Source organism: Euleptes europaea, chromosome 12, assembly GCF_029931775.1.
Source record: "Euleptes europaea isolate rEulEur1 chromosome 12, rEulEur1.hap1, whole genome shotgun sequence".
NCBI classification, from domain to species: Eukaryota; Metazoa; Chordata; class Lepidosauria; order Squamata; family Sphaerodactylidae; genus Euleptes; species Euleptes europaea.
This window is the reverse complement of record NC_079323.1, coordinates 949,218-963,317: the sequence shown is the minus strand read 5'-3', so window position 1 is coordinate 963,317 and position 14,100 is coordinate 949,218. Positions and strand designations below refer to the sequence as shown.

The 14,100-nt window shown below is 48.7% G+C and overlaps 1 protein-coding gene across 2 annotated transcripts; it reads left to right on the top strand.

Annotated features, from left to right (window-relative positions):
- The first annotated feature begins 5,383 nt into the window (after positions 1 to 5,383).
- Positions 5,384 to 13,266, top strand: LOC130485180 (olfactory receptor 52M1-like). Of its 2 annotated transcripts, XM_056858303.1 has the most exons (2): positions 5,384 to 5,412; positions 12,333 to 13,266. In XM_056858303.1, the coding sequence occupies exons 1-2, from the start codon at positions 5,384 to 5,386 to the stop codon at positions 13,264 to 13,266; spliced, it is 963 nt and encodes a 320-aa protein (XP_056714281.1). The 2 variants fall into 2 exon arrangements, with proteins under 2 accessions (XP_056714281.1, XP_056714280.1); XM_056858302.1 differs by lacking the exon at positions 5,384 to 5,412 and having other exon boundaries at positions 12,304 to 13,266.
- Positions 13,267 to 14,100: the final 834 nt, after the last annotated feature.

The following is a 14,100-nucleotide window of genomic DNA, read 5'->3' as shown; positions in this document are numbered from 1 at the left end:
TGCTGGGATCGGGTTTGCACAGCCAGCATAGGTAGGGCCCCACGTTGCATAGGGGTGAACAGAGAGTTGGTGGGTCTTTCGAGTTTTACCGGATATTGTGGTAAACGGGAGAGGGCATCCGCGAGAACGTTCTGCTTCCCAGGGACGTGCTTCAGGGTGAAACGGAACTGAGCAAAGAACTCCGCCCACCGTTGTTGTTTCGCCGATAGCTTATGGGACCCCGTGAGGGCAGCTAGATTTTTGTGATCGGTCCAAACTTCAAAGGGTACTTTAGACCCTTCCAAGAATTGCCGCCATAAAGTCAGTGCATGATGAACTGCAGAGGCCTCTTTCTCCCAGATGGGCCAGTTTAATTGAGCGTGCGCAAATTTTTTTGAAAAGTAAGCGCAAGGGTGAAGAAGACCGTCCGGTCCTTGCTGGAGGAGAGCCCCTCCCATGGCTACATCGGAAGCATCGACTTGCACAATGAACATTTGATTTGGGTCTGGGTGCCGTAGCACCGGCTCCGAAGTGAAGAGGCGTTTGAGGGCCAGAAAGGCGGCTTGGCATTGCTCAGTCCATAGGATTTTTGCGGAGGGCAAGGCAGCCGAGCTTACTTTTCCCTTAGTTTTCAGCAGGTCCGTAATGGGTAGAGCCACTTGGGCGAAGTTAGGGATGAATCCCCGATAGAAGTTTGCAAATCCCAGAAATTGCTGTACTTGCTTACGGTTGGTGGGGGGAGTCCAATCGAGGACGGCTTGGACTTTGGCGGGGTCCATGCGAAGACCTTGGTGGGAGATGATGTATCCCAAAAACGTGAGTTTGCTTTGGTGAAATTCACACTTAGCTAGTTTAGCGAACAGTTGATGGTTACGCAGGCGTTGTAGAACTTCCCTGACCAGAGTCACATGCTCGTCCACAGTTTTCGAATAAATGAGAATGTCATCTAAGTAGACCACCACCCCACGATATAGAAGGTCATGTAGGATTTCATTGATGAGTTGCATGAAGACCCCCGGGGCCCCTTTTAATCCGAATGGCATTACAAGGAATTCATACATTCCGAAACAGCTAGAGAAGGCAGTGAGGTGTTCATCTCCTTCGCGGATACGGACTCGGTAGTAGGCTTCCACCAAATCTAATTTAGAGAACACACGGCCTTCCTGTAATTGTCCCAAAATATCCGATATTAATGGGATAGGATAGGCGTTGGTCTGGGTAACCGCATTGAGCTTTCTGAAGTCAATGCACAGGCGAAGGTCGCCCTCTTTTTTCCGGACGAAAAACGCGGGGGCCGAGTTTGGGGCATTCGAAGGGCGAATGAACCCTCTGGCGAGGTTTTTGTCCAAAAAGTCCCGGAGGACAGTGCGCTCGGAAGCGCTCATAGGGTAAATCTTACTTTTGGTTAATGTGCAGTCCTTTACTACTTCAATCGCACAGTCTGAGGCCCGGTGGGGGGGTAAGGCATCACATTCCCTAAGGTCGAAGACATCTTCAAAGTCCCGGTATACAGCGGGTAGAGCCGGTGGTACTGGGGCAGTAGAGGTTAATGCTGGAACGGGCGGAAATGGCAGAGCAAAGTTTTGCCGATGCTGGTCGCAGGTGGGACTAGCGAAAGAGATAGTGTTTGTTTCCCAATCAATACTGGGACTATGTCCTTTAATCCAGTTAATTCCCAAGACCACTTCAAATCGGATAGGGGCTATAGTGAAGTCTATTTGTTCCCAGTGGGAACCAATTCCCATTGCCACCCCTATGGTGCGGTGATCAACTGGACCCCCCTGGAATTGGCTCCCGTCCATTTGAGCAAATTGGACGGGGGCGGGTAAAGCCTCTGAGTCGGCTCTGAGTGCAGCAAACGTGGCTTCGCTTATGAGAGTGCGACAGCAACCGGAGTCAATTAGTGCTTTGACGGGGATTTGTGGACCTCCGTTAAGTTGTTGTAAAACTGCATCCACGTAGACGGTGGAGTCCACTTCTTTGATTTTGGTAGGAGCATTCGGTTTGATAGGAAGATCCTGAGAGGTCTGTGGAGACGCTCCATTCACCACAGACCGGAGCCGTTTTTTGACAAGTTGAGGGGAGATTCCAGGTTTAAGGCTGGAGAAATCCAAGGGTTTTCCTCATCCAAAGAGGGAAAGCTGTCCCCCAATGGGGCACTTGTAATCCGAGACCCGGCGGGGTCGTTGGAAGCAGGCAGGGAGGCTGGGTCCCCGGCATGGAGTGCAGAGGGTGTGGGCCTTCCCGGAGCTGCGCTGCGGGTGGCCGCGGTGCCTCTGCGTGGTGGACGACCTCGGGCGCGGGTTGTCGTGCTGGGACGAAATAATTCCTGGCGGCGTGGGCAAACGGCTGCAAAGTGGCCCATTTCTCCGCATGTAAGACAGGCACCCCTCTGAAATCGGGCTTCACGTTCCTGGAGCGGACGTGGGGGATTTCGTGGGACGAGCAGTGGTGCCTTGGGTTGAGGCTTTTGGGTGCCCTTCTCCTTGTGCTTTTGACGGACGAGAGAAATAAAGCGGCGGCGGCTTTCCACTTCCTCGGCTAATAGGATCCAGCCTTCGAGGGTATCGGGATCGCCCCGCATGTAAGACCAGTTCAGAATGTCAGGATGCAAGGCTTCCCTGAAATGATGGATTAGGGTGGTCTCGGGCCAACCTACAATTTTACTTGCCAGTCGCTGAAATTCATCGGCAAATTCCCGAACTGTAGCAGAGCCTTGTTTTAATTGTAAGAGTTCCGTTTTGGCTCTTTCCCCCAGGAAGGGGTCCTCAAACCTCCTTCTCAGGGCAGTCATGAAGTTGTTGAGGGAACGAATCGCACGAGAGCGGGTGTCAAACTGGAGGACCATCCAGTCAGCCGCTTTGCCTGTCAGGAGGGAAGCTACGTACCGCACCCGGCTATCTTCCGTGGGGAAAAGTTGACCTTGTTCTCGCATATAACTGTCCACTTGATGCAAGAAACAAGGCAAAGTCTCAAGAGATCCGTCATACGTAGTCCTCAATTTGAGTTGCTTCCAAGGGCCGGGCGCGGGTTGACCCGGTTGCACGGGTGGTCCGGGCGGAGGAGCAACAGGAGCTCCAGGAGGCAAGGGTGGAGCAGGCACATTAGCAGGTGGTTGCACGGGTGGTCCGGGCGGAGGAGCAACAGGAGCTCCAGGAGGTAAGGGTGGAGCAGGCACATTAGCGGGTGGTTGTACGGGTACCCCCTGACCCGGTATCGGAACGGGCTGTCTCTGAGCTATCAGGGTTTGTTGTAATTGCCTGTTCTCTTGAAGCATAAGTTCCATTACTTCCTGGAGTTGATCAACACGGTCGGAGAGCTCCCGATTCTGGGCTCGTAAAAGATGAACCTCCTCACTTGGGCCACCAGTAAGATGAGGCTTACTGGTTCGGAAGCTCGTGGCCCATTGAGAGCTATCCCCATATAAATCCTCATCTTCAGACTCATCTGAGTCTCGACGTCGGTCAGCCAAACGGCGTGCGCGTTGGGTCGCACGCGACGGGACAAACGCCGGGGAAAAAGTTAGACCTGATAGTCCCAGTACATAGTCCTTGGGGCGCGTGTCCACGTTCGCCTGATTCCTAATCCTTGCTGCAGCCGCCCTGGCTGCTTCCGCCGCCTCTCTCTCTCTTGCGACCCTAGCCGCTTCGGCGGCTTGCTGATCCGCAAGAACTTTGGCGTTCTCAAGTCTTAGGGCAGTCTCTGCCGTAATGCGCGGCAAAAGTTCTGTCTCGAGGAGCAAGAGTATGGGGTCAGGTTCCCCGCCCAGCAGAGGTTGTACTCGAACCGCCAGTGCGGATGCCTCGGCTCCAAACGTCGGGGTCAAAACTTGAGCCAAGGTGGCTACCGGGGTGTCCTTTGTACATTCCACAAGGAGAAGAGCGGTGCTAATAGCGACTCGCTTGGCCTCAGCCTGGCAGCTGGCCGCATCCGGGATCAGGGAAAAACCCTCCGGCGGGGCTCCCGCCATGGTAGAAAGAGTTTGTCGAGAAATAAGATTATCCAAAAGTCCAGTTAATATTTGTAAATCCTCAGTCGCCAATCGGGCATCGTCCAGTAATTGATCCAAGTCCTGAAGATCTAAACGAGCATCAGTATCCTCCGATGTTAACATCCAGAGACGTCCTGTAAGAGATTGCCACTGCGCCTGTACCAGTCCCCTCAAGCGGCAAACCTCTTGGGTCGTCCGGAAAAGTTCAGCGATTAAGTCTTGTAACAGAGTAGGGTCCTCTGAGAAGGGCTCCAGGGTAGTAGATCACCTGGAGAGCTGCACAGCTCCCATCCAAGTGGCAGGCGAACCCCCCTGGGCTCCAGCCTGGCTAGGAGAACGGTGAAGATGAGAGATAGCTGTCATAATGTCAGCCCTTGGCCCACAGAACCAGAAATCACCACAAAGTCATATAGAGTCCAAACAGATGGCTTTTACTGATCAAATAGGCATACAGTGCAAACGAATAAAATGACAGCTATGAGAGGCTCACTAGCTGGGAGATATTATAAGGCAGGAAAGGCGGGAGATTACACGCATGAATACAGTTTCCCAGGAGCTGAGTTCCCAGGCCTAGGTATGCGACCTTGGGGGGCAGACAATACAGCACAGAGACAGAGGCAATAACGAAACCGAGATAGCAGCCTGACACCGGTAGACCTTGTGACCTAACTGAAGGTTTGGTTTACGGATGACAAGGGTATCAAGAAATGGGAGTTTACCCTCAATTTCCTTTTCCATGGTAAACTCAATGCAGATCCATCTTAGCTAAGGGAGGAAACTTTGCAGTCACTCCCACCCAAATTCCAGTGGAAGACATCATTGCAAATGTAGAATCTGCCATTCGTAATCTACCTGAAGAAGATGCTGAGGAAATAAGAGGAGAGACAGCAAGAATTCTACGAAAAGCAAAGCCCCCTGCTAGCAATATAACACGCAAGGAGAGAAACGCCATCAAGACCCTCAATGCAGATCCAGAAATCATTATTCTACCAGCTGACAAAGGCAATGCCACAGTGATCATGAAAACAGAAGAATACAAAAAGAAGATTGAGGAACTTCTGGACCCTGCCACATACAAAAAACTAAAACGAGATCCAACTTGCAAAATTACCAGGAAAACTAGCATTCTGATCAAGAATTCCACTCTTCATCCCGACACACACAGAAAACTATGCAAGACTGAACCACAACCACCACGATTATATGGACTACCTAAAATTCATAAGGATTCCGTTCCACTCCGACCCATCGTGAGTGCCATTGGTTCCCCAACATATGAATTAGCTAAATATTTGACCACCCTCCTACAGGACCACATTGGAAAAACCACTTCTTACATCAAAGATTCAACTCACTTCATCAACAAAATCAGTCCGTTAAGACTCAATCCACAGGATATATTAATCAGTTTTGATGTTGTATCCCTCTTTACCAAGGTTCCAGTTAAAGACACAATCTCATTGAGTAACCAGATTTTTCCAGAAGATATAACAGCCTTATTTCACCAGTGTTTGACAACAAGTTATTTCCTATGGGATCAAGAATTTTATGAACAGATTGATGGAGTAGCTATGGGAAGTCCACTCAGTCCAGTAATAGCAAACTTTTACATGGAATATTTTGAAAAGACAGCATTAGAATCAGCACCTTACAAACCTACAGTCTGGTTCAGGTTCGTAGATGATACATTTACCATTTGGAGCCATGGTGAAGAAAAATTAATGGACTTTCTAAACCATCTTAATAATATCCATCCAAACATTCAGTTTACCATGGAAAAGGAAATTGAGGGTAAACTCCCATTTCTTGATACCCTTGTCATCCGTAAACCAAACCTTCAGTTAGGTCACAAGGTCTACCGGAAACCAACTCACACAGATCGCTACTTACACAAAAACTCCAACCACCACCCCCGACAGAAAAGAGGAATAATCAAAACATTAATGGACCGTGCAAGACGGATCTGTGAACCACAGTTTCTCAAGGAAGAAACTAACCATCTAAATCACGCACTGCTAGCAAACGGCTACTCCAAGAATGAAATCAGAAGGGCCATTGAACCAAACAAAAATCAGAAAACTCAAGAAAAACAGTCTCCCATAGGAAAGGTATTCTTGCCATTTATTAAAGGAGTCACTGATAGGATGGAGAAACTTTTGAAAAAACATAACCTACAAACAGTGTTTAAACCCACCAAGAAAATACAACAAATGCTACGATCAGCAAAAGACAAAAGAGACCCCCTCACCTCTGCAGGAGTATATCGTATACCTTGCAGCTGTGGAGAAGTTTACATCGGGACCACAAAACGCAGCATACAAACAAGGATAAAAGAACATGAAAGATACTGCAGACTTGGCCAACCTGAGAAATCAGCAGTGGCTGAACATGGACTGACACAAACAGGACACAGGGTCTTATTCCAAGACACTGAAAGACTGGACAATTCTACCAACTATTTTGTCAGATTGCACAGAGAAGCCATTGAAATTCATAAACATCAGCACAACTTTAACAGAAAAGAGGAGAGTTTAAGAATGAATAAGGCTTGGCTTCCTGCCCTGAAAAACCTCCAGACAAAGACAACATTCAACAATAGCCATACAGATTAGTTTTGGATTACACACATTAACAGATCACTTCAGGATACAATGGTTCCATATTAACATACCATACCCTCATTAGCACATTATCTTGATACTTACAGGACAATACTTTTGCAGGACAATACTCAGCTCAAACCCAACCCCTTTCTGACTATATATTACTCTTCCCACACCCTTGACACTGAGAGACACGTCCTTCAGTGTTACTACTCTGAAGATGCCTGCCACAGTTGCTGGCGAAACGTCAGGAAAGAAAATTCCAAGACCACGGTTACACAGCCCGGATAACCTACAAGAACCAATGAACTCTGACCGTGAAAGCCTTCGACAATATTTCTAATGTGTCCACTTTGCAGATGGGAATGAGGCTGAACCAAGTGTGCTCAAGCCTCTCTTCTGTCAAACTGCTTTACACATGTCTTTTTCATGTAGGACACAGCATAAATCCCCCACACTTGAACACACATGAAGCTGCCTTCTACTGAATCATGCCATAGGCAGGTAGGTGATGTGAAAGACCCCAGCCTGAGACCCTGGAGAGCTGCTGCCAGTCTGAGTTGTCAATACTGACTTTGATGGACCAAGGGTCTGATTCAGTATAAGGCAGCTTCATGTGTGCATGTGTGCCATTGATCCATCAAAGTCAGTGTTGTCTACTCAGACTGGCAGTAGCTCTCCAGGGTCTCAGGCTGAGGTCTTTCACATCACCTACTGCCAGGTCCTTTATTAACTGGAGACGCCAGGGATTGAACTTGAGACCTTTTGCATGCCAAGCAGATGCTCTACCACTCAGCCACATCCTCTCCCCAACATGCACATGAAACTGGGTCCATCAAAAAAGGAATGTCCTTAGTGGCCATTGCTAGGCAACCTCACAGTATAGCCAGCCTTTAAGGCTTGGTTTCTGTCAGTAAAAGGCAAGGGGAGAGGGCAGGGCCCCTTTACAGGGCTCTTTGAATCCTCTGAGGGAGCCTCCATCAGGGCCAGACCTGGCACCAGGCAACTTGCTGCCCACCCGGGCCTGAATGCTGGCTACTGTCCCACAGCAGCCATCCCACAAAAGTCAGTTCTGTGTAAGTGGTCAGAGTTTCAGAACAAGATCTGGGAGAAGAAGGTGCCATCGAGTCGCAAATGACTCATGGCAACCCCATCCACGGAGTGTTCCAAGCCACAGATGAACAGAGGGAGTAGGGTTGCCAGGTCCCTCTTTGCTACCGGTGGGAAGTTTTGGGGGGTGGAGCCTGAGGAGGGTGGGGTTTGAGGATGTGGTTGGATCTTGTTCAAAGTTTCTGCCCATTCAAGGGTAGGATTTTCTACTCAATCTGCCTTCACATGGCCGACGTCCAATTCGTCCCCACAGGCCAATCCTACAGGGACATCATGGGGGGGGGGGGGGGAGATGGGAAGCTGTGCTTCCATGGTTGAGAATCCTTCCATCTGTAGAAATAGTAGGTGGGATCCAAATCATAAAATGGAGGAGGGGAGATAAGAGTTGCCAGCCCTGAGCTGGAAAATGCTGGGAGAATGGGGAAGGGGTAATTTTTGGGGAAGGTGGAGTTTTTGCAGAATGTGTTAATCACTTCTGGGGGAAATTCTAGGAATTTTCCCACACTATGATCTTTACCGCCCAGACCTGGATGGCCCAGGCTAGCCTGATCCCGTCAGATCTCAGAAGCTAAGCAGGGCCAGCCCTGGTTAGTATTTGGATGGGGGACCACCAAGGAATACCAGGGTTGCTGTGCAGAGGAAGGCACTGGCAAACCACCTCTGTTAGTCTTTTGCCATGAAAACCCCCCAAAAGGGGTCGCCATAAGTCGGCTGTGACTTGACGGCACTTTACACACACACACACACATGATCTTTACCATCAAGATTGGAGAAATTCCTAGAGTGGCATAGAGGACATGCCAATCACTTCCAGATGCAGGGTTGAAGGATGTGATGTCACTTCCATTTAATGCTCTGAGAATCCCCTGATCTCCATGGGGAAAATTCCTAGAGCCCACCCCCACCTTCCTCCCCAACCTTTTCATCTCCTGCTCCTCAAATTGTCGAGGGTAGGGAACTGAGAGCAGGAGTGGGAGACTGCCCACTGCCACTGGGCAGGAGATGCATGCATGTGGCCCTTGGCTACTTGGAGGAAAGATGGGATGAACCAGCAAGAAGCAGATCACAAAGTAATAACCATCTCCAAGTAAGATCTTCCTAGTCCTGGTTCAGAAAAAATCATGGGGCAGTTGAGGAGTTTTACTAGCTGGAGTGAGACCTCCATTTTGTACTATGCTCCATTCCAACAGCTGGTGGGCTGCCGCCTCCCGTGTGTTCAAGGTGATCTCCAGGCTCCACAGAACGACAAACTGTAAGAGTGAAGTGGTCAAGATGCCAGAAACGAGAGGGCCCCAATGACAGGTCTGGCTTGGGCCTACTATGTAGGGAACAGCCATATTAAAAACAAACATTTGTACGTAACTTTTAAACTAAAGGTATTAGTCATATTTTCAGGTCTTGTTGGTGCTTTGAGGTTTGGAAGCCAAAGAGCCAATGGAAGGAAACTGAGCCTAAGCTGGGTTGCGAATTCCCTTGAGGTGGGAGAAGGAAGCGGCATAAATGCCTCCCAAAGGGGGTGGAGACAACGTTTCCTAGGGAGGGAGAACTGCTGGCACAACCACTTGGGAAGTCCGACATGCAGCCATGTGTTTCGATCCCACCCTTCCTCCAAGGAACTCTTGGTGACACTCATGGGTCTGCTCTCTTCCGTTTTGTGCACACAACACATCTGGTACGTTGATCAGGCTGAGAGAGAATGACTGGCCTACGGACTCCATGGCCAGAGGGAACTGGAAGGTGGGCCGGCCCCAGCCTAGCCCAGCACTCTAACCACTACACCACACTGGATTATTAGCCACTGTGCTAAGTACTTCATAATGGGACATGCTTGACCACTCTGGGCAGTTGCTGTGCTGTAGTTATGCAGGAATGTCTGGAGGGTGTTCCATGTTTTGTGCAACATTTGGACTTCTGCTGCATCTACAAAAGGACTACCTAAGGTCACCTTGCATCAGGAGCACTGCAGTTGTCTTGCAACTCTGAACATGCTACCTGTGGGGTTTGGGCTGCCCAACCTTAGCTCCCCTATCTAGCTACTTAAGAAGAGAGCTTGACCAGGAGATCTTCCCAGACTCAGACCAAGTGAGGGTCACTGGGTCCTGGATGTTCTCTGAAGTAGCAGATGAGGAGTCCAGCTGGGCTAGTGGATAAGCAAACTTCCCCAAGGTGCAGAGATTTGGCAATTGGACTCTATGGCATTGAAGTCCTTCCCCTCCCCTCCCCTCCCCAAACCCTGCCCTCCTCAGACTCCACCCCCAAAATCTCCAGGTATTTACCAACCCAGAGATGTCATGGCAACCCTAGATGCATGGCCATAGGGTTGCCAACCTCCAGGTAATAGCAGAAGATCTCCTGCTATTACAACTGATCGCCAGCCGATAGAGATCAGTTCACCTGCACAAAAATGACTGCTTTGGCAATTGGACTCTATGGCATTGAAGTCCCTCCCCAAACTCCGCCCTCCTCAGGCTCCACCCCAAAAACCTCCCGCCAATGGCAAACCGTATGCATGGCAACCCTATGTATGGCTTACCTTTGTGTTGGAAGTTTTCTTCCGGACCCTAAAAATTAAAGAGAGGGTTTAGTTGTGAAGCAAGAGAGGGTTCAGGTGGTGGCTTAGAGAGGGGCTGCTCTGTCTGGAATTAGTCCAAATGCCTCATCAGAATGAGCAGGTGGGAGAGTAAGAAATCTTTGCTCCATGACTCATATTGGTTATCCATTCATTTCTGGGCTGGTCTTGGCCTTTAAAGGTGGCCCACACAGTTTAGCTCCAAAGTACCTGAAGGAACATCTGCTTTTTTGTGAATCTTCCCACTGTTTGAGATGCTCCGGTGAGGTCCTGCTTCAGGTTCTATGTCTAGTGGAAACAAGGTGCTGGGGCCTCTTCACTAGGTCCCCCCCCTCACCAGATTACATGAGACTTTCCCCTCCTCGATGCTCAAAATCACAAAATCACACAAGGTTGGAAGAGACCACAAGGGCCATCCAGTCCAACCCCCTGCCATGCAGGATCCCACAATCAATGCACTCCCTACAGATGGCCCTCCAGCCTCTGCTTAAAGACCTCCAAAAACAGGGACTCCACCATCCTCTGAGGCAGTGCATTCCACCGTCGAACCGCCCTCACAGTCAGAAAGTTCTTCCTAATGTTTAGGTGGAATCACTTTTCTCTTAGTTTAAATCCATTACTCCGTGTCCTAGTCTCTGAAGCAACAGAGAATAAGCCAGTTCCCTCCTCCCTTAGTTCTTTTTGGGAGTCCAGCTTAGTTTTTCTGTGGAGGGCTTCTGATTTAAGGCTTCAAGACCCAGATCTTCCCATTACAGAGGGTCCCCTTGCTGGTAAACGACTCATGCTGCTACTTTTCTTCGTAAATTTATAATGTTTTACAGTGGCTTTACGGGTTTTATTCTAAATATTTTGTTGTGAACTGTTATGTGTGTAGTTTCAGAGGGTAGCTCTGTTGGTCTTCTGTAAAAGAGTTAGAGTTGAGTCCAGGAGCACTTTTACAGACCAACAAGATTTTCAGGGTATAAACTTTGGAGAGTCAAAGCTCCCTTTGTATCTCGAATCTAGTGTATATGAATTGCTGTGCATATGAATTCTATAAAATAAATGAAGTTCAGGGTGAGCCGAGAAGGCCAGCTTCACCCCTGTCCACTATGAATTTACGTGCTGTACTCATTGCTACAACCTGAACTCTCTTTTTTCCTATTTACAACAGGGAGATAATAGCACTGCTCTTCATTATCATGTTGTTAGATGGACATAGAATCCTAGAATCATAGAGTTGGGACTACTAGGGTCATCTAGTCCAACCCCCTGCACAATGCAGAAAATTCCAAACTACCTTCCCCCCCCCCACATCCCCAGTGCTCCCTACTTCATGCCCAGAAGATGGCCAAGATGCCCTCCCTCTCATCATCTGCCTAAGGTCACAGAATCAGCATTGCTGTCAGATGACCATCTAGCCTCTGCTTAAAAACCTCCAGGGAAGGAGAGCCCACCACCTCCCGAGGAAGCCTGTTCCACTGAGGAACCGCTCTAACTGTTAGAAATTTCTTCCTAATGTCTAGACAGAAACTCTTTTGATTTAATTTCAACCCGTTGATTCTGGTCCGACTTTCTGGAGCAACAGAAAACAACTCGGCACCCTTCTCTCTATGACAGCCCTTCAAGTACTTGAAGACGGTTATCCTATCCCCTCTCAGTCTTCTCCTCTTCAGGCTAAACATACCTAGTTCCTTCAACCTTTCCTCATGGGACTTGGTCTCCAGACCCCTCACCATCTTTGTTGCCCTCCTCTGGACACGTTCCAGCTTGTTTACATCTTTCTGAAATTGTGGTGCCCAGAACTGAACACAGTACTCTAGGTGAGGTCTAACCAGAGCAGAGTAAAGCGATACTATCACTTTGCGTGATCTGGACACTATACTTCTGTTGATGCAGCCCAAGATCGCATTTGCCTTTTTAGCTACTTCATCACACTGCTGACTCATGTTCAGTGTTTGGTCTACTAAGACATATATCACTGAAGTGTAAAGGACTTGAAGGATTCCCCCCACTGGCAATTCCCCCCCCCCCGTATCTTGTAGTGCTTTCTCTTGCAGAGTGCCGACAGGATGCCGAAGTCCTACAATGCATGCTTCAGCCCCTCCACCTTCTTCCTCACCGGCATCCCACAGCTGGAGGCAGCCCACATCTGGTTCTCCATCCCCTTCTGCTTCCTGTACGTCATTGCTGTTGTGGGGAATGGCACCATCCTCTTCATCGTCAAGACCGAGGCCAGCCTCCACGAGCCCATGTACCTCTTTCTCTCCATGCTGGCCGTCATCGACTTGGTCCTCTCCTCCTCCACCATGCCCAATTTGCTCAGCATCTTCTGGCTGGGCAGCAGAGAGATCGGCTTCCACATGTGCCTGCTGCAGATGTTCATCATCCACTCCTTTGCCACCATTGAATCGGGGATCTTTCTCGCCATGGCTTTCGACCGATACATTGCCATTTGTGCCCCTCTGAGACACAAGACTATCTTGACGCATCCCATCGTTGCCAAGATTGGGCTGGCGGCCACCCTGCGGGGCTTCCTCTATATCTGTCCGCTGCCCCTGCTTGCCAGGCAGTACACGGACTTCCACACCAACGTCATTGTGCATTCCTATTGTGAGCACATGGCTGTGGTGATGCTTTCCTGTGAGGACATTTCCAGCAGTAACCTGTATGGAATGATAATTGGTTTCTTGGTGCTCATCATTGACTCTCTCTGCATTGGATTGTCCTATTTTCTCATCTTCCAGGCAGTGATGAACTTGGCTACCGTGGAGGCCCGTCGTAAGGCCTTCAGCACATGCTCCTCACACATCTGTGCCATCTTGGCCTTCTACATCCCTATTGCAGTTTCCTCCCTGACTCATCGGTTTGGCCACAACGTGCCGCCCCCAGCTCATATCCTCCTGGCCAACTTCTACCTCATCATTCCGCCTGTCTTGAACCCCATAGTCTACGCAGTCCAGACCAAAGAGATCCGAAGGAGGCTGGCGAAGATGTGGTCCTTGGGCAGAGGAGCAGCCAAGAACCTTGTATAAACCTTCCCGCTGCTTTGTGCATGAGATTTATGTTTCTTTTAATGACTCAAGTGTAAACATAAGCACTCTACCAGAGGTGTGAAGGAATTACTCAGTTAGAAGGGTTTTCATAACTGAATGAAGATACTGAAAGCCTTAACAATATAATATGGGAGATTTGGACAATGGTTCCCTGTGTACATGGTCCATGTGCTCCCTGTCACATTTAAATATGCTTACAATGTACATTGGCCAATCCATACGCGGTCTGAGCACCCCCACATACCACAATATACCCTTCCGGCATCTTACCTTCTATCTATGCTGTTTAGCCCGTCTCTTGCTGCATTTCATGTGAGAAACACCAGAAATTGATCTTTATTCTAATTTTAGTGTGCTGCAACTTTTTAAGTGTCTTATATTTATATAGAATATGGTTAAAAAAGAGGAATTAATAAATTATTTTTGTCTGATAGAAATTGTTCTAGGTTTGTTTCCACTGATAACTTAGCAGGCCCACCTTTGGCATAAGAGAGGAACACAAATTAAATTAATTAAATAAAATGTAATATAAACACATAAAAACACACAGACAGGGAAGAGAGCTAATAAGAGTTACCAAGAGAATTCTAAGCAAATAGCAGAGGCCCACCTGGGAGGGCCAGATCAAACAGAACTGAAGGTGTGGAGGTTCAGGTGCCTGTGTACCAATGCCCAAAGCTTAATCAATAAGAAAGAAGAGCTTGAGCTTCTAATGCAGACAGAGGGATATGATTTGGTAGGCATTACAGAGACTTGGTGGGGTGATTCCCATGGCTGGAACATAGTAGTGGATGAATATGAGTTGTTCAAGAC